Below are 20,045 nucleotides of genomic sequence, written 5' to 3'. Positions count from 1 at the left end.
TTTGGGCACAGCCTTGGATTACTTTGTAATTATGAGCGTCCAAATGTTGATTAATTTTTGTGTCAAAGATAACAAGTAATAACAGCACTGGGTAAGGTGAAAATAAACAAAGGATAATCTTGTAAAAATAATTTATTTCATCAAATATATTTCATCCAGAAAATTAACTACGAGTGATGTTTCATAAAATGAAAATGTACAACATAAACTTCCTAATTAATAACAAAATGAGTTTGTTAGAGGCACTAGAATTAAACTAGCTGCTGAGACAGCGACATCAAAATATGTAAAAAGGAGTAAAATCGATAAAAAATGTACAAATATATACAAATATGAGTACGGAAATACTACAATTACCTAGGAATGACTTATCCAGTCCTTTAAATTTCAATAATACTTAACCATATTTACATAATTAGTTGCTAACAAAACCGTTAAAACCTAAAAATAGAAATTCCTTGAAACATAAATAAAACTACTTTTCCGGCGAACATTCGATTGAGTTTTCGTTCACAATTATTTGTTTCTTCTTCCTGCTCTGAGTACAACTCCCGATCACTTCCATCCATCTAAAAAAAAAATACATAAAAATTGATTAAATAATTCGATTAGTTACCTATTGTAAGTATATTCAGACTCGGCTCTGAAAAAATACACATGATTTTTGTATTGTAGCTTGAAAACGTAGTCTTTTCCGATGGCGTCCTCAGGCGCAGGAGCGCCAACTGTATATCCTAGCAAAGGCAGTGACGCCAATGGAAAATCATCCATACATCCTTTATAAAAGAATAAACAAAAAGACGTCAAAACAACCCATAACTTCTGCCAACCGTTGCTACTTTTAAATTTGCGCAACAAATAACCCGATAATTGATTCTGAAAGAAACAACATGAAAAAAAATTACGGTAAATTAAAACCAAAGTACCTCAACTGCCACCAATTCGTCTTTCATACTAATACTAGTATTTCTATGCCAACACACGTGCACTTTCAAATTACTCCTCTGTGGTTGTGGCTTTGTTTGCGTGCCAACGTCGTTACCACACTGGTCCATAATTTCATCCGAAGAGCCTAAAAAATCCAGTCAAGAATGCCAACTCGAACAAAAAAAAACTCACTGCAACTTTTTAGGCTCAAATAAGTTATTTTCGTGTCCGTCTTATCCCTAGCTTCCTGAATGGCATTTTGCAAGTCTTGCTTCCACCTTTCCTTCTCTTCCTGCGAACTCGCCGCCACAGTCAACGCACGATTACCTCCTGTAAAGTCAAATTATTAAAAAAAAAAAAAAAAAAAACGCTTGGTGACACTGACCATAAATCACTAAGCCATAAGTCGCCAATTCTCCTTCCGGTTCCTCAATCAGGACACCTCTTAGTGGCATATGACCGTGGACTTTGAACTGTAGAGTGGCCTGAGACCGAGAAGTGTATAAAAGAATGTCAGAGAACTGGAAAAAATCACGTCTAAGTCTCGGGATTTTTCGTGCAATTTTTACCCTACCAAAAAGAACATGCGTTGTTGGTAACCCTTCTTGGAATGTTTGAGTAAACACCCGTGTCTGATAAATTTCCGCCCGGGCTGTATCAAATTATCGAAGCCCACTAGATCGCGTTGAAGTTCACACAAAGTGGCTAAATTTTCCGAATGTTCCAAAGTTTCGCAAACTGGTTGCATTAAATCTTTCAAAGTGTCACTAGCAGTTAAACAATCGGCACGATCGGGGTGTGAAGGCCCATAATAACGTAAAAGTCCTGCAAGAATTATATTAGAAAAATACCAAACTGGGGGTTTCCCCTACTTTGCAACAACGACTGGTATTGCAACAAGCGATGTAGTGGCTTCAATACGAAAGTTGTGAGCGGTAAGTAGCACACTTTCTGCGTTTCAAAATCACGGTACAGCTGCTCGAAATGACTGTTTTGCTTAAATGCGGCGTCCAAGCGCTCCAACACCAAAATGTGGCCGTCCAAGTACTCTTCATAAATCTACCGAGACAAAAATTAGAAAAAATCGGCGAAAAAGTGGGGCTTACTGGAAGCAAAGGGGGTAAGTGTGTGAGCAAAACATCGGCGATTTTCTGACTGGTGGTGGCCCTCGGGCCGCCCCTGCCGTCCCACCCTTGCAACCGCTGCTCCAAATCCTTGACTAGGTGTCCGTGAGCTTGTGCCAAAGGCGCGATTAAGGTGAGCAAAATTGAGCATTCGTCCGGTTCTTCTTTACCGACTTCGTCCCGAAACCACACATTAATCACATCTAAGTCTTTCTTGTATGTGAGTTCAGTCATGAGGATTTCTTTGGCGATGTAGTAGGTTTTGTCGATCGGTTTAGTTTTCTTCTTCACTTCGCCTTCAATCTCGGCGATTATCGTTGTGGTGTTGGTGCCGTTCGTGTTGGCGTTAATACTGTTCAGAAGCTGCTCTTTTGCGAGATTTTTTATCGGGCTGGATTCCGAAATGTTGCCGTTTACTTCCTTGTAACTCGGAGGGGAGCTGGTGTAGTAGGAGTTGTTGTGGATGTAATAAGAGTCTTCGTTATCCGACTTGTCCTTCTGACCATCATCTAGGAGAAAAACAGAGTTATTTTATTTGCGAAATTATGTTTTATGTAATAATCGCATGCAACTGCTCACCTCAATTCCCTCGTTAGTAAGAGCATTAAAAGCAATAAAGGTTAGGCATTTAAGCAAATTGTGTTTTATTTCCAATGAAATGATTACAGTTTTTAAGAATCTTGAAATAAATGATGATTGTACACAGCATGGGTTTCTTTCGCTACGTGATTAAATTCCTCATGGTTTTACATGCTTTGAGCATCATAATAATCAACAAATATCTCAACAAAACAAAGTATGACGAAAAACGTTAACATTTGTTCCAACTAACCCTAATTCTACTCGTCTATCATATTTATAAATATCACAAAAACGTAAAAATGGAGAAAACCGTATTATTGACTACAACACTTTTCGAATTATTATTACAAATGCGTAGTTAGGCCTACATTCGTAATAAACTCAACGAAATGAACATATTTACAAAAATCTCTTTTGTACTCAATCGGGAACATAACACTGAAGTTGATAATTAGACCGTCGAGTTGTACAAGCAATTCGTCTGTGAAACAGCGTAAAATAAAATTCTCTACATATGTATCGCATGTTAAAAGATTCAATATTCAACAAAGGTCACAGTATTTACAATAATAATAACTCTTCGACATAATCACAACGATAAGTTGAAATAAACGTGCTACAAGCCCGATTTGTTCACCCTTTACCTGCTGTTTAAGCTTAGTTTAGTAAAGCTGGAATTATGTCTAAAAGTGAATTTTACGCTAAGATAATGGTTTATGCATCTTCTCATGTAGTGTTTTTCGGGAAAATTTTGCACAACTACGTAAACACTGATTAGAATTACAAGAATTTAGTACTACGGCCAGGTTCACTACCTAAATTCCCTGCCAAATTGAAAAACTGATCAAAAAAGATAGGACACGATAGGGCTTTTAGGAGTGATCTAAGAAGCGTTCAAAATACATTTTTGAGATTCTAGTAAATATAAAGTCTCTAAATACATCGATGAATAAATTTGGGTTAGGCTTACTGTTTTTTTCCTATAAATAATAATATCAAACTGTCTTTTCGTTCCGTACTATCAAAGCCGGTTTTGGCACTTCTTTCATTGACTTAAATGATATTAAAAAACACTACAAAAAAACGATGCACAAAATGCAAAAAATTTGGCGAATAACGTTGGAATTGCCTTTCGAGATAAAAAGCAAAAGGCAACTATCACATAGATCACATTTTGGTAAAAAACTAAAAAGGGATAATAACATCGTAAATTGGCAAAAATCACACAAACACCCGAATGAAGTATATAATGTTAAATGTTTGATTTTCTGTACGTCACAATGTATTTACAAATTATTTCAGTCTTCGGTGACTTGCATGTGTATGATTGAATGACCATTGGTATAATTGTGCGCATTCGACAAACGCAAAACCAGTTCCAATAGCCACCACGATCGAGATTTGGCGTCGTATTTTGGCACCTTCGTTTCAAATTGTAAACCCTATCCTACTCGCGTGAGCAAATTCAAATCGGCACAGCCAGGAACCCAAATATTTGATTATAATCCAGTCGTCGGGGTACTCTCAATAGCACAACCGAAAGAAATCGACGAAAACCAAAAAATTGAAAACGACAAGTTCGAAAAACAACACTAGAACGATAACGACCAGCGCCATTAGAACGAAACGATACCCCGACCAGAACTCCTAAATCACATTAAAATCAAATTTGCGGCGAATGTTCCTCTTCGAAATCGTCTTCAAGAAGGGGCGGCGGAATCGAGGACACGTCGAAGCCTTCGGCAAGGTCGTACCCATCGTCGTCCTTCTCCATGCGAAAAATATCAGAACCCGACTGCGAATCGCCATCGGGCAAATAACCCTCTTCCAAGTTCTCCGAGTACTGCAACAGGGGGCTCTCGGCACCCATCGCTTGGTACCCGTACTCCTCATAGTAGTACTCATCGACACTGTGGTGCTCCTTCTCGAGCTTCTGGCGCCTTTGCGTCTGCGACTTGCGCCGTCGGTAACCACGACGGTCTCGATCCGATTTGCTTTTGGGCGATTCGACAGAACTCGTTGAGTCGTTTTCACTTGGGGGACTTTTGGCCTGGAAGAGACTCTTCGACACTGGTTTTCGGTGGCCGCGGGTCAGCGGTACCGTCGCGGTTTTACTCATGGGAATAGGGCTGGTGCTGGCTAAAGGAGTCGACTCCGAACTCAAACTGCTTGAATAGTAAGGCGAACATTTGGATAGTTTGAGCGGTACTTTAACGGGCCGTTCGGTGCTTTTCGACGGTTGGTGTTTCTGCATGTATTTCTGTTTTTCCTTGTCGTAGCGTTGCGTGTGCACGGTTTTTTGTTCGATTGAACTGCTGGATTTTTCGGTATCGGATTGCGTTTGCATGGGGATGACGACAGGTCGTTCCGTCGACTTGAAATATTTGCTTTCGCGACCACTTAAACCACAGGCCAGTTGGGCCAAATCCTCTGATGGAATGTTTTTAGGACTTGGGAGTCCCTTGTGGTCCAAAGTCGCTAGATCACCGTCGTCGACGCTAGACCCTAGCCTGGCCACACTTTGACTAGGTTGGAAAAACTGTTGAGGCACCAATGTTTTCGAAGTGTCCGAACTCGACCATTCCGAAATCGTCGGAATTAAATCGGTTAAAGTACTATCACCGGTCGAAGTCGTTGATGATAATTTTTGAAATTGCAAGCTGGTACTTTGTTGCTGCTTACTGTTACTACTTGACCATTCCGAAATCGATTGAGCAATGTCTGTTAAGGAATTGTCGTCGCTTTTTAAACCGGAACTGCTTTTGGTACCACTGTTACTCGACAAGTTTTGGAATTTAACGGTGTTGGTACTGTTGGACCATTCGGAGAGACTTAACGCGATTGATGTGTCTTCGGAGTGCGAACTGTGGGTACATTTCGTCGGTTTGAAGGCGTAACGGACGGTACCGTCCTCCAGATTAGTACCCATGGAGCTCGTACACTCCTCCTCGGAGTACGAACCTTGGGAACCTTTCTGTTGCGGCTTTAACCCGTTTTTGGTACCACCCGAGTGCGAATGAGACGAATCGTCCGAAGTGGTACTTCGTCTCATTACAGTCGGTGGTCTTAACTCGTTCTTGGAAGTATCAATAGTATCAGTGAAAACATCGTCGTTCAAATTCGAAATGTTCAAGTCTTCATCGGAATTCGAGCCTTGCGATTTCGTATCAAGCACTATCTTAATACCACTAGCACCGACACTGAGACTTTCGGAAATACTTTCACTGATATGTTCAGTTGCGACGTTTTCGTAAGTGTGGGTCTTATCACCGTCTAAATCTGACGTCTTTTCATCAGAATTTGAATCGTTGTCGTAGGTACTAACCGTACTAGAGTCAATCGTTACTTTGCATGCTTCTTCAGGCGGGGTCACATAGTAGGTTTCTACGTTACCTACAATTGGTGGTTCTACAACACTTGAGGGAGGACTCGGCCATTGCTCCGAATCCTGGCTCTTTAGTGATCCCCTCAAACCAAAAACTTTAGGAATGCTTGTTCGCGGAGGCTGGAACACTTGAGTGGTTTGTTGTGAGGTATCAGAACTCGGTACTTCGTGCATTGCCAACAAGGTACTCTTATCTTGTTGGGGTATATCTGGTAAAGGCCATTCTTCACTCTCTTGGCTACTTGATCGGTTCTTATCTTTGGTCTCTACCGGTTCGAAACATTCCTCATCTATAATCGTATCATCAGAGCCCTGCCTCCTCAGTTTCAACCCCCGTTCCGATGTTATAATCTCAATATCGTCCATTGACAATTCGGCCATTTCCGCTGACGTCCGTCGGTCATCGGAAATCTGCCGCTGCAATAAACTACTGATTGGCGTATGCTCAAAACTGGGTAATTCCTTCGGACTTGGTAATTTTTCATTGGTTGGTGTTTTCTTCTCTTCGCTGAAATGGGCATGACTGGGCGGATCCGAGCTCAAACTCACTTGCGGGTTACTCGATGCCATTGATTCGTCGTTCAAACTATCACTCTGGGTACTACCTTTCGTCGAATCCTCCTCCAGACTTGATTTCTCCGAATTGGTACTTCGTTCGGAAATCCTCGACAAAGTCCGCGATAAAAAACCGCCCCCTGAACCGAGAGCGATAGATAACGTACCGGAAGTGAGACAAGGATAACCGAAATTGGCCTGAAAATTGGCCAAATCTTCGGGTAGTTCCGTATCGTCCCGAGTCGGTGTCACATCTTCGGATTTGTAGCAAACATCAGTCAGGGGTGCAAAGTCACCCGAACTTTCCCGAGCGAGGAAATATTCCTGCTTTTCTCCTGGTTCTTGATCCGGGGGTAGAAGACCGTCGTCGAAACTTTCGGAACCGGAACTATCAAGCGGAAATGGCCGCCATGTTGAGCTCAGTTCTTTGGGAATATCGCTGGATTTTTGCATGCGAGCAGCAGCGCCGAGACTACCCGAACTCGATTCGGTATCGACCGAATTTCGGGATTCCACCGAAAGTCGGTCGAAGGAATGGAGATTTTTCGGTTCGTCAACTGACGACATACTACTTTTGTCCCCCGATAATTTCTTTGAGATTTTTTGGTGGAGACGTTGGCTCAATTCGGAGTCAGTGGACCACTTTTCCTCGAAAGGATAGGGTGTTTTCTTGTATTTAACTCCGTTGGTTTCTTCTTGGACCGGTGTTAGGTCTTTGGGTATATCGTGTGCCTCGTCAGAGCTTGATTCCTCGTATTTGTGTGGTGATTCTTCGTCGATTGTAAAGGCACGTCCGAGGACACAAATTCGGGGACTTCGAGGGCTGCGTGGACTTTTCGGAGGTTCACTTTCAGGCGAATCCTTATCCAACTGTTCCTTACTTGCAAACTTTTCAATGATTTGACTGAAACCAACCGAGCGACCTATTGCACAACTAACACTAGAATCATCATTCTCTTTGACGTTACTCGGACTGGGGTCTTTCTCGCCACTGGTCCAGGAACCTGTCGTATCACTGGACCGTGATTGGTCCGAACTTCGCTTCAACATATCTAATTTGCTGTGTTTGATAACGGCAGTAAGAAGATTAGGTTCACCCGGTGACTTGACTTCTTGTTCCCCTTCAACGCAAGCTTTTTCCGGCGTATCCAACGGTGCCTGATCGTAATCAAAAGATTCCTCGGCCCCATAAAACTCATCACACTCGACAGTCACCCAAGAGCCCGTATCCTCAGACCTACTCCTTTCGATGCTAAGCTTGAGCAAAGCGTCTTTATGACTATCCCCAACAGCCAAAAGATTCGAATCGACTTCTTGAGGCTCGCACTTCAAATCACTAACTTCGGTCAACGACTCGTCCTCACTAGTAATCCGGACGATGTTTTCCGGCACTTCCTTCTGAGCTGCTAGTCTCTTCTTTTCCAATTTCTTCCGCAAAAATTTCGAGACAGTGTCAGAAGCTTTCTGCATTTCAACAATCAACTGAGCGTCCTGTTCCGACTTGTGACTCGAATCGCCCGAATCATCGATGTATTTAATATCAAGCGAATTTCCTAAACTCGTCTTTTCGATACTTTGCGAATCGGACGAACTCTTTGCGTCCAATTTACCCAAATCTGGCGGTTTAGTTGACGCCCGCTCTTCAAAAAAATCGTCAGATTTTTGAATGAGTTTGATGTTTTCGAGCGTTTTTTGCCCGTCGACCGATAACCAAACATCAAGACTTGTCCCTTCGAGAATAATGTTCTCTTGAGGTTCGTCCACGTCGCTACTTTCCTTGTGAACTTCCGCTTTGACAACTTCCTGCACCAGTCCGCATTCGGGGGAGGTTTCGTCCACTTTGACCGAATCGGGTTGAAAGTCGAAAATGCGTTTTTCTTCCTCTTTGGGGCGATTGTCCAAGTCGAGGCTTTTCCCCAACCTTTGCATCGGTTTCTCGTCGGAGCTTTCCTCGAGATTCAATTCGAGACTCTTTGTTAGTTTCTTGTCCATTTTCTTGTCGAGCTTTTTGGGCGACTTTGTTATTATTATTGCTTCTTCTAAGGAAACTTTGTTATTCTCAATCGTATTTATACTAATTTCCAGTTTTCCGTGTCGTTCTCGCACCATTTCCTCAACTTGCGGAAACACAGGAAGGGTGTCTTTGACGGGACTTTTCAAAGTTTTCGTTTGTTTGATCGCAGTCTCGTACAACATCTGCTGTTTTTCTTTACGTTTCGCTATGTCTTCTTCGCTTTCATCTTGCGATTTCGTCCGTTCTTTACTCGAAACTCTCTTCAGTTCGAGCTTTTCCAACGACTTGGCTTTTTCTTTGGGTAAAACTTTCTTGGACTCTCCTACTTCTTGGCTTTTCGTTCTTTTTACTTCCGGGGGTGGCTTGGGTACGGGTTTTTCGGGCGCTTCCTCTAGTGTTACTTTCGAACTGATCACTTTGGGTCCACTTTTGCTAACAACGGCGGTTTTTGGTGCCGGTTTTGGTGGTTTCGTTGCCGCTTTCGGTGCCTTTTCCTTCTGACTCTTGGCACTGTCCTTCAAAGAGGTAGTTCGTTGAGCTGGTACTGGTTTTCCTCTTCCAGATTTAAGAGGTGGAGACGGTTTCGGTGCTTTTTTCGCTTTGGTCACATCTGGTACTATCTGATCTCGTTCTTTAGGTGTTGGTTTAGGCGGTCGTTTCTCGGTTATAACCTTGGGTTTGGGTTCTTCTTCAGGTTCTGGTGGTGGTTTCACCGGCTCGGCAATTATTTCTTCGACTTCACTTTCATTCACATCTGTGTGAGTTTGTTCTTCTTCGACCGTATCATCTTTACTCGAAAAAGCGTTAAGTGGGGGTAATCTACTAACAGGTATAACAGGAGCGTCCAAACTTTTCGCTCTACGACCTGAAAGAGGTGATTCCATCGCTTGTTGTTTCTGGAGGAGTGTGAAAGCCGAACCTTCGGATAAATTCAATCTAGCGTGGGCAAACAACAGTGGGCTTTGCCCCTTTTTCCTCAATGAAGGTGAAGTAATTTCGGTTATTTTCGTCTTCGGTGGCACCTTGAGATTCTTAATATCGTTCTCAATCTCGGCTTGAAGCAACAACTTCTCCTTTTCCCTTTCTTCATCTAAATTGACTTCGGTTTTGTCTAATTCCTCCTCGATCGTGTCATTTTGTGACTTATCTTCGGTTTCTTGCACCGGTTCGGCGAAAACTGGCTGCATGTCAGCCGTTTTCATATTGAGATCATCCTCAGAGCTCGGGATTGAAAATGATCGTTCGGAAATCCTCCTCAATTCGGGTTGAACATTCGGGTCTAAGCCATTATCATATTGTGCTTTTTCGGTCTTTTTGCGTGTTTGAGGCGGCGAACCCTCCACTTCCGTCGACGACATTGTATACTGCAAGTACTTCCTTTCAGACTCGAATTTCAGTATCGATTCCATTTCTTTTCGCATCTGAGGCGGTGAAAATTCCATCCGAGTAGGGGTCGCCTCAGCACTGCCGAAAACATCGTCAGAGTCCAACGATTCATCATCGGAACTGAACGAAGTTATGCGAACTTTAGTTTTGCTGCCTTTCCCTTTTTTACCCGGTTGCATTCGAGGCTTGATTATTCGTTTCGGTTTCGTTTCCGTTTTGATTTTTTCCTTGACGATTTTCGGGGGTTTTTCAGGTTCTTTTTTCTCGGGTTCGGGTTTCGGCAGTTCCGGTTTAGGTATTGGTTTATCTTTCGCTAAATTGAGGAGTTTCTGAGGTTTGAGACTTTCGGTTTTCGAGCTTGTCGGTGAATCACTCTCAATTTGGCTCAATTTCGAACTGAGAGCCTCTAAGAGCACTGGATCGATATGTGTGATGTCTCGTTTAGGACTGGACAAGTGTTGGACCGGCATTTCACTTTTATCAACCTCTAAAGTGATCGGATCGACCTTTGACAAGTCGATGTTTTGGGTGAAGAGAAACGGTTCTGCTTCAACCGGCTTACTTTTCTTCTCTTTTTCTTTTTTCGGCTCTTGTGGTTCTTCCACTTGTTCGTCCTTATTGGCAGTACCGTTCATAACATGTCTCTTGTGTAAAACGTAAGGAATATCGTCACTTTTCGGCGGAAGATTGATAAAATCCGACTGTGTTTTAGCACCCAACACTTCGAATTGACTTTTAGGAACTTCAAATTTCGTTTTTTGACCCTCAATCTCTCTTTTGAGGATATCAAAGTGGCCAAACTCGGCCGTTGGCATTTCGAAATGAGTGCCTCTGTACTTCATAACAGGCGGAGCGCTCGGTATTTGCTTATACAAATAGTCATCATCGCTCGACTCGGCCGGAGTCAAATCGATCGATTTTTGATGCATCAACAATAAGCGCCTCGAACTCGAGTTAAACCGTTGTCTGGAAAGCGAATTCGGATCGGACTTCGTCCGCTCAATTGGTTGGTGTAGGGGTAAAGGTTCGCGCATTCGCCTCGGCTCGAACTCCATAAAAACCTCTTTCGGAACTTTCGACTTCTTCTTGTCGATGTTCGGAACGACACTAAACCCGTGATCGCACACGTCCGCATCACTACTGTCTTGCAACGACTGGATTTTGTCTTCATCAAAACTAAAAATATTGCTTTCGGATTCGGTCGACCGTTGAGTACTGGGTTTCGACCAAGTTCGGATTTCGGTCGGGACCCCAGCAATGCTTTCGGGCCAAATGTGGGTGGTTTTTTCGGACGCTTTGTGCGTCCGTGGCACCGTATTTTGCTCCAACATCCGACTGACTCGGATATTCTGCTCGGTTTCAACGTTTTGCAGACTGATTGAGTGCACGTGCGAGGTCTCTTTCTTGTGGTAATCCCTAGCCTTCTGCGTCCCGTAGTTTCTCTCGAAACTGATCTTTCGGTCGAAATCGTGGTGATAATTATCGATTTTCGACGCAGCGTCGTAATATTCGCTCTTCGATTCGAGACTCGAAGTACGCGAACCGCGGGATTTTTTCAAACTTTCGCGGCTTGATTTTGTCGTTTTGGACTCGTAGTAGTCACTTTTCGATTCCTGGCTCGATGTGCGCGAGCTTACTTTGAAATGTTTGTAAAAACTGCCGTCGGATTTGCGCGGGATTATTTCACGGGGGAAGTCCCGAGGGTCGTCCATTGTGAAAATGTCTTGCTGGACGTCTGAGACACTTTTGCATTTGTGGCGCTTTTCGATTTCGGAGTCGGTGTCCGAAGGGAGGTAATTCCCGGAGTCGAGACTGCAACTCCGGGTGTTTAAAGGCTTGCCTTTTTTGTATTTGTAGTCACCGGAGGTGCTATAGTCATCGTCGGACTTTTCGATAAGTTCGTAACTATCATGTGAGAGGTCGTCTTGTGAGTCTCTCAGGTCGTAATTACCGGGGTCTTCCATAGATTCTTGGGAGTAAGTGGTGGTTCCGGGGTAACTACTAGAGTAGACTTTTTGATCAGGCATCATAATGTCTTGATGGATTTCGAGACTACTGTCCCTTGAACTTGTGCTATAGATGGCGTGATGGTCGTCGTATCGCGTAATGGGGGAGTCTAACTTTCGATTATCGCAACTGGCGGTTTTTTCCGCCGGTTTGGGCGGTTTAACCGCTCTACGTTTGGCTTGTCCCGAGTCCTCGAAACTAAAATCGTACAGGTCTCGACAGCTGGCGCTGCGTTGCCACAACTGTCGTTTGGGCAAGGCTATGATGGATTTGTAGGCGTATTCGGGACTGGTTTGCGTTTGCGCTTGATTCGGTCTTAAACCTAGATCGTTTTGGGATTGTGTTTGTGAAGGGGGGTGGTAATGGTTAGTAAATGGCGGCGATTGGTCTAGACAGCCGTCGGATTTATGACTAGAGGGCATCCGGACAGCAGTGGTGTGAATGATGGTACCTGTATCTGCCCTGTGAACAGCTGCGCGGACGGCGACCGGCGAACTGGCAAAGCCCCCCTTCAGATGGTCGGTATGAAGTGGGCTCGTAGTCGCAGAAGTTGGGGGCGAGGCCGATTGCGTCGTCAGAGGAGGTGATGGCGAGGTCGTCGTCTGAGCATGGATAGGCCTGGTGTCTGGAGCCGAGCTCCAGGATGTAGCTGTGACGGGGCGGTGAGAGGCTGACCTCGTCGTCGGAGAAGCCGTGATGGTTCGAGCATCGGCCATCGAGGACAGCGAGGCCGACAGTTTGGACGCTTCCACTAGGTTTACAAAAATCGAATGAAAATTATAAGGGGCAGGAGATGGAATGCCTACCGCTGAGAGTGCTGTCGGCAAGGGGCAACAAGGGGTGAGCCGATATGCTGTTCCCGACTGTACTGGAGTGCATGTTGCTTGCACTCGAATGAGCGCTAGAATGCCGGAATGAAGCCGACCTAAAGAGAATGAGGAATGAGTTATAACCGAACTACACATCGAACAGTTATTAGTCGCTCTATAACTAACTTAAGCCGAGAGTGTGAGTCTTTGGAGCACAGCCGTTAGCTAATTGGTTAACAAAACAACGAGCCGACGATTATACGACGATTAATCGTACTAACCATGCACGACAATTTTGAATTTTTATTCTAACGGTTCGTTTATCAATCCCCATCCTCCTTCCACTGACTGATACGGTCGGATACAGCATTTTTCACCAAAAGCTACAACAACCATGCTCCACACGCCACAAAAGACGCTACTTTCGTATCCTTAAATCAAAGCAAAATACAGTACGTACTACCATACAAAACGAACAACTCAACGCACAGACGGACCAACGACACAAACTTCTCATCTACTACAAATTCTCGTGACGCAGCACCAGGTGATGATAATAATAACAGGAATGATTCAAAACGAACCAAAATAACGTAAATTTATATCAAACTAACAATTGTTCTACTTGTTTTAAAAGAATTTCTCTTATAAAATAAGTACATATGTCTAAAAAAAAAACGAGCTAAATCGTTCAAAACAGCAAAATAAGTCAGTTGCAACCCAAGTGGATAACTTTTTTGGTCAGATATTTTGACAAAATCTCACAGAAAATAATTTATTGAGTTTTAACCAAAATAAATGACAATTTGTACAAGAAATTCCCTATGTATTTATTTTTTATTAAGTAGTAAAATACGGCGAAAAAAGATTTGGCTAAAATGAGCTAGACAATATGGCTTACTTGTTTTTAATCTATCAAAAAAATTACTTTTTTCAGTTCGGAATAAAATGTGTTATCACCTGGTGGGCATGCACAGTTTGTCCGCGAGAATTCGGCTTAGATTAGCGCAGTTTGCGTCGTCGGGTCATCCGATGTGCCCTCCTCTGCAATTCAATCTCAAGCCATGATTTACTTATTAGCGTCGGCCATAACTACTCTGTTCCAAAATTCATCGTCAATTACATGCCCTTACCTTTGGAATGTTTGCCTTTTCACATAGTTATCCCTAACGAATTCGACGATCTGTTTTTGAGTTTTACCGCTATACCTAAAACACTCTAAATTAACCACACGTCAATCACCGAACAAACCAACCTAAACGAACTGCCTCTCGATAGAACCCTAGTTTTGTGCCTCGAGACATTTTTCACCGACGAACACCGGAAAAAGCCGTGATTCTCCACACACTTTTTCCAAAAGTTCTTACATTCGTTGCGACCTTCGAAAAAGAACTCCACCGTATCCTTGTAGTAACCCTGAAAGGTGTTGCTTGAAACAGTCACCTGAATAAGTTGACTGCAACTCACGTATCCTTCCGGGTGGAGCTTGATGAGGAATCTCTTTCTCTTAAAGGAGATTTTTCGGATTTTCGCCCACGAGAACGTGTTGATTTTAGTGTAATTCTGAAAGACGATGATCCCCATATGGGCCACGGCCAGGTTAAGGGGGACATTTTCGTGGTCTTTGGCTGGATGCATTTTGATCCCGTATAGTTCGCACCTCCTGGCCGTTTCAAGCAGATTCAGGTCGGCTTCGGCCGGGGATTGCCCTCTAGAAAGTCACTTAAACCAAATCCAGTCAGACTCCAGCAACTTACGAGTGTTTTTTATGGTTCTCCATGATTTTACGTTCCATTTCTTGGTCTTGTTGCGGCACGAATTTATAGCTTGATAAGTAAGTGTGATCCGGGTAATCCTCCGAGACGTAATCTCCACATTCAGCTTGAACGATGTAACTGGCCATCAACGCCGCCGTATTCTCATTGCATTGCATGAGCCCTTGCGCCAGATCGCGTTTCACTTGCAGACAAAACAGATATCTGGTGTACTCCTCCTCGAGTTGGCCCGGATCGGGCGTGTAAAATTTTACGCAGAAATAGAGAAGAGGGTCGACGAGCGACAGGCCCAACTGCCTCGAAATCGGCTTTTGCAAGTCCATCCAATATCTGGTGCCGTTCACATCAATGTACTCCAAGCCGAAATAGTCGGCTTCGAGGAGGTGCAGTTGTTTGCACACTTGGTCGAAAAGGACGCGGCCCGTGGCTTTCGCCTAAAATTAGCTTTGTTTATTGCTTTGAATAATGGATTAGGAGGGACGCGAACAAATGCAAATGATTCACTTCCATCAATACGCCAACGGAGATCACCATATAAGCGCACAAGACGTAGGCTCGGAAAGGCAAAGACCGGTTTTTAAATTTTACATTTATTAACTTGGTACAGGAAAAATGCTGGAGGCCGGGCGCCGACTTTTTCAATGGACGCCCAAACCAAGTCACAAGAACAAGCAGCAATTTTTCCGTTTTTTTGGTGTTTGAACGTAAAATTATGCGAAAAATTAGTTCTTCTTTTAATTGTACAATAACCAGGATACTTGTTACAGGTAATATTAAAACGGATAAAAAATAACAGTTATCTGTTTATTTTTTGAAAAATTTTGCTTTTCATAAATAAAAAATAAGAACACGATTAGTGTGTGTTACAACCAAGCCTTCGAATTGTTATTTCATTACTCAATTAGACAAACGACCCGAAATGCCGAACCTATTATCTGTGATTAATACTTGAAATTCTTTCTAATGGGCCCAGAAAAAAATGTCAGGGAAACATATTGATTCCGGTGAGCCTGCAGCATTCAACTAGTCTGTCGGCGATGTTTACGCCGCCTCTCTGCCACTGTTTATCAGTCATTTTATGTGTTCGAGACACAGGAAGATGCTACAAACCAAAACAAACAGCGCTCCTAAAAATAAAATCCGAGTCCTAAATTAACGCAAGATCAAATACGATTTCGAATTGAGTTTTTTCATCATCCAAGGCTATGACCATTTCCTTTCCAACAATAATTACGCGACGCGATCTACCGTTTCATGTACTAGTTTTTACGATCGAAATTCAGCGACCATAAAACCGACCTGAACTTGAAAAATAGTGACGGTATCGTCGAGCATTTGCACCCGAATGGCGAGCATTTTTCCGCCTTTCTTCGGCGTGGCTGGGGGTGTTCTTGCGCCGCCGTCTACCCCCGCTGGAGTCGAGTGGGAGTGGTGCATGCCGCCGCCGGTACTTCCGGTACTGGAGAGCTGACCCGTGGAACCACGAGCGCTGTTTGAATCCATCGTTGGGCGAAAACTGGAGATGCACCACTAAGCTGAACCCTACAAAACATTTTGCTATTTTTACCCTTGCCATTACTCAAACACTAAACAAACTAGACAAATATTTACAAGAAACAGTCATTATCGCGCTTAAATTCCAACCGTTTGCAACTTTTACAACGCCTCACGTGCCCCAGGAAATGTACATACAGGGAGTCAGGTTATAACGAACTAGATTTGACTTAGAATTTTCTGTTTGTACTGATGAACAGATTATTGAATTACTTACTGAAAACATTTTAACCGGTGAAAACGTGTTTTAAACCTAATTACAGAGTAAAATGATAGTTGTGCGAATATTTTATGATAGAAGAGCTTAAAAAAAGTCAAAATAAATCATTTTGCTTTTTCGACCTTTTACTACTTTTCGAGATATAGAGGTTGCAACCTCTACTTTAGCGTATAAAAATTTTTTGGAAAACGCAATATCAACCAGGTTTGCGTCTTTTGAGTAGTTTTTCTGAGTTCGTTATAACCGGGCACCACTGTACCTACAAATTTCTTAATCCAAATTTGGTTATTTGTCGAGATCAATCCCAGACGTGCCTTTATCGTTCGTGGCCCCGCTAAACATTCGGTCCATAATTCAGGCTGAATTCCCTAAAATCCACCCGGAGTTATGGAGTACGTGCCTCCGGAATCCATTCATAATGCAAGAATTTTGCCCGGAATTGTACTTGTTTTTTGAAGAAATAATCGACAAACTTATCTCTGCTCGTTCGATAACACCTAGTATTTTGAAACAGATTTTACAGCAACGAAATGACTGATCGAGAGATACAAGAGAAAGACGGAATGTCGGGCTTTCTCGAAGGTTTTCTTGAATGGAATGACATGGAGGGGTGGAGATTCATTCATGGAAAAATCATTAATTCTGTTTTGTAAATTATTTATTACACTGGTAAACAAAAAAACCATTAACATTTTTCTTTTATCATTCAGTGCTTAAGTACCGAATTGTTTTTTCTGAAATAGCTCATTATTTTAACACCTAGTGCATTTTTTTAAATAAGTGGGAGTAAAATCTTATCTGTTGAACGCTAACAATTTTTAGAAAGAACAATTTGTTTTTTATTGTGTTGGCCGCAAGTTCCCATATGCCCACTCGCAATAACTTGTTTCTGTTCAATTTCCAAAGGTTAATTTGCGTAGTTTAAGGTCAACTTAATTGTTTCACATTCAGTCATTGGTGACGAAAGAAAGCCGTCTCGTTTCACTTGATCGCGCAGAGATTAGGCCGTTGAAAGTAATTCGAAAAGCCGCAAAGTGAAATATGCAAGTTTGACAGCGCGTCTCATTTTAAGTTTTCCGCGTCAAACCCCAATCAATTTTCGTCGGGGGGTAATTACGATCAAGTTCCATTTTGTCGGCTTTCAGTCTAAATCTGGAGCACTTCCGGCAATTCGCCATATGTACGAAGCTAATTTACCGAAATACCCACAATCAAAATACGAACGACTTAATCTCAAGTCGATTTGTTTTTCAAACGGTGGTAAAATTAGAGCTAATGGAGGTCATATCGGGTTCGGAGCTAAAAGGAATTTGGTAAACTGAAAGGATTATTACATAAATAATTCATTAACCGCCCACGGAGTGAAACTGAACCTGTCCATTGATCATTTTCGCACATTTTTGTCATTCTGATCCAATTCGTGTCACGTCCATTTTTCTACATCGATCGGAAAACATAAAATTCGTGTCGTCTCGACATAAACTCTTGAAGCGAGTCTGCTTTCCAGCACAAAAACATTTCATTTGCACTCGTGAATAATTTACCCTTTTGTCCCAATTACTCGCCAAAAGTTCTTGGCGCTGGATCATCCCTCATCGAACACGTTTTGTTACGTAATTATTGTTGCGACAATAGCGGCTATTTACAATGGTGCAGTGTGAATCGGCCTTGAAATATAATGCGTACGACATTGTTTATGATTATCGATATCACCTTACAAGACATTTTGCAAATTGTACGACTCGGGCATTTCGAGGGAAGTTCAAGGGATGAATTACTTTGCCAGACGTGTCCCAAAGGAATCAAGAAGTTAAGAGGCAAATTTTTGTCTTCTGAACGGTTGCAGAACAAATTTTAGGCGACGGAATTTTATTTATAAAGATAATAAACATTTTTTAGTGTTTCCGTTAAAAAATTACAAACATATTTCCACTAAAATGAATCACCATTTAGGTATTGTTTTGTGTTTCGCCACAATAATCCCTTTTTAATTTTTTTTTACCAAAATTTAGAAGTGCAAAATGGAGACAAAATAAAACATTATGTGGGTTCCCAACAAATAAAAGTCCATCTTCTCTTCTCTCAACAACAAAATAACGTTCCTCAAATACAAGAAGATAAATAAAACTATCCTGATAAGATAAAAAGATGTTTGTGTCTGTATACAATTACCTAATAATTGAAACAGAGCTTTTTTACCCTCAATTTTATTTTTCCACTCGTTTTTCAACGAATTCTGTTTTTTTTTTCACAACTTCTTCCAATTGTTTAAAAAATCAAAAACTGCAGTCGAGTTTTAGGAAAATTTCTCGAAAAAACCGTAATTTTCATTACAGCTATTGGATACCCTTGAACGAATTATAATTACTTTGATTGTGATTTTTATTTTCCTTGAAGCTCAACATGCTTTCTCATCAATTTCTTTAATACGGTTTAGTCACAATATCTCTTGCGTAATCACCAGTGACTTCAGTTTGTAAATTTTACGATGACATTAAATAAATTTTAAAAGTAAACACAACAAAACAGTTCCACAACGTAACAAAAATTAAATTAGAAATTCATTCTCGAAAGCCCCATGAATTATTAAAGCACGATACCACGTAGGTATACATTTATGTAACAGCCTTTTGGAGAACTCTAATAGACAAAAAATCTAGTCTGGAAAAACGCCGCATAGTTTAGAAAACAAGTTTAAATGGGGCACTTTTTACAGTCACTCTGTAGATGTATGTCAACGCACGGCCCGTGAAGAATGCGCCCCTGGAATTCGGTCCTAAAACTGGTCCGGAAAAGGGAAAATGAGGTCTAATCCCAAACAAAAGTGCAATAAATCAAAAAAATAATCACTCCCGACAAACAATTACGTGTTGTTTATTTAACCCGGAAAATTATCGCGCTTTGCACTAAACCCTCAAAAATGGGACCAATTGCACCAATTCCTCAAAATGCATTTTGCATCGTAATAACAACCCAGCGTTTCCAGACGCACGTCGCGTCGAATAAGTGGTCTCTCGCCCCATTGCCAGAAAGAGACGGCGATATGAAGGCACGTCTGCTCGTTGAAAAATCTGTGCCGTACAACCCACCCATGGTCATTGATCTCAGTTTTCGGTGGGTTTTTTCTCACATATTGTGAGGCAGGTGGCTGTGGAGGGCCGGTTCGGTTACTTACATTCATATTACGGTTAGGTTTTGTATTCCGGTTAAATGTACTGATTGTTTATTGCACTTTCACACACACCCAACAACACGCCTGCCATTACAAGGCAACTGAAGTTCACAAACTGACGAGGAAAGACCGAAGAGAAAACCGGAGAGGAACGAAGCCAAACGATGGAATGAAAATTTAATTCTTGGGGTTAATTAAAGAGGTGGAGATGATTTTCATGCGAAAAAAGAACTGTGACGAGCTTTTGCCAGCTTTGACAAAGCTTCGAGGAAAAAATTGATTCTTATCGGTTGGTGGTTGCATAAGATTTTTTCGTAATAAATGATAATAAAATAAGGTAAAACAAGGTAATAAAAACGGTAAAAAATGGCAGAATAAGAGTTTCAAGCATTTGGTTGGAGAAAAAAAGCTTAATATTGTAACGAATGTTATGTAATTGTATTGTTGGTTGCATAATCATTTAGTTTTTTTGTTTGGCAATAAAACTCTGTCTCAATTTAATTCTAAATAGGCGATAGTTCTGATAATGTGAGTG

At 42.0% G+C, this 20,045-nt stretch overlaps 2 protein-coding genes across 3 annotated transcripts; both read right to left on the bottom strand.

The window, feature by feature from the left end:
- Positions 1–114: 114 nt before the first annotated feature.
- On the bottom strand, positions 115–19,671 carry LOC655359 (FERM, ARHGEF and pleckstrin domain-containing protein 1). Of its 2 annotated transcripts, XM_008194952.3 has the most exons (16): positions 19,514–19,671; positions 15,864–16,106; positions 14,547–14,998; positions 14,257–14,500; positions 14,045–14,205; positions 13,923–13,997; positions 12,787–12,905; positions 12,432–12,731; positions 2,034–2,560; positions 1,800–1,986; positions 1,502–1,752; positions 1,313–1,448; positions 1,120–1,257; positions 927–1,072; positions 617–876; positions 115–569 (listed from the first exon to the last, which is right to left on the bottom strand). In XM_008194952.3, the coding sequence occupies exons 2-16, from the start codon at positions 16,065–16,067 to the stop codon at positions 476–478; spliced, it is 3,294 nt and encodes a 1,097-aa protein (XP_008193174.2). In that variant the 5' UTR covers positions 16,068–16,106; positions 19,514–19,671; the 3' UTR covers positions 115–475. The 2 variants fall into 2 exon arrangements, with proteins under 2 accessions (XP_008193174.2, XP_015835280.1); XM_015979794.2 differs by lacking the exons at positions 115–569; positions 617–876; positions 927–1,072; ... (3 more) ...; positions 1,800–1,986; positions 12,787–12,905 and having other exon boundaries at positions 2,421–2,560.
- LOC107397896 (titin-like) lies at positions 2,679–12,425 on the bottom strand. The gene has a single exon (XM_015979792.2). It carries the CDS (start codon positions 12,400–12,402, stop codon positions 4,297–4,299), a length of 8,106 nt encoding a protein of 2,701 aa, XP_015835278.1. The 5' UTR covers positions 12,403–12,425; the 3' UTR covers positions 2,679–4,296.
- Positions 19,672–20,045: the final 374 nt, after the last annotated feature.

The sequence above is a fragment of the Tribolium castaneum genome, chromosome 5, assembly GCF_031307605.1.
Source record: "Tribolium castaneum strain GA2 chromosome 5, icTriCast1.1, whole genome shotgun sequence".
Classification (NCBI taxonomy): Eukaryota; Metazoa; Arthropoda; class Insecta; order Coleoptera; family Tenebrionidae; genus Tribolium; species Tribolium castaneum.
This window is presented reverse-complemented; position numbering and strand designations above follow the sequence as displayed.

Coding starts and splice junctions, on each gene's coding strand:
- LOC107397896 (XM_015979792.2), bottom strand. CDS start 12,402: ATGCCCTCTAGTCATAAATCCGACGGCTGTCTAGACCAATCGCCGCCA.
- LOC655359 (XM_008194952.3), bottom strand. CDS start 16,067: ATGGATTCAAACAGCGCTCGTGGTTCCACGGGTCAGCTCTCCAGTACC. Junction 14,999..15,863: donor TCACTATTTTTCAAGTTCAG/GTCGGTTTTATG, acceptor AGCTAATTTTAG/GCGAAAGCCACGGGCCGCGT. Junction 1,987..2,033: donor ACTTACCCCCTTTGCTTCCA/GTAAGCCCCACT, acceptor TTGTCTCGGTAG/ATTTATGAAGAGTACTTGGA.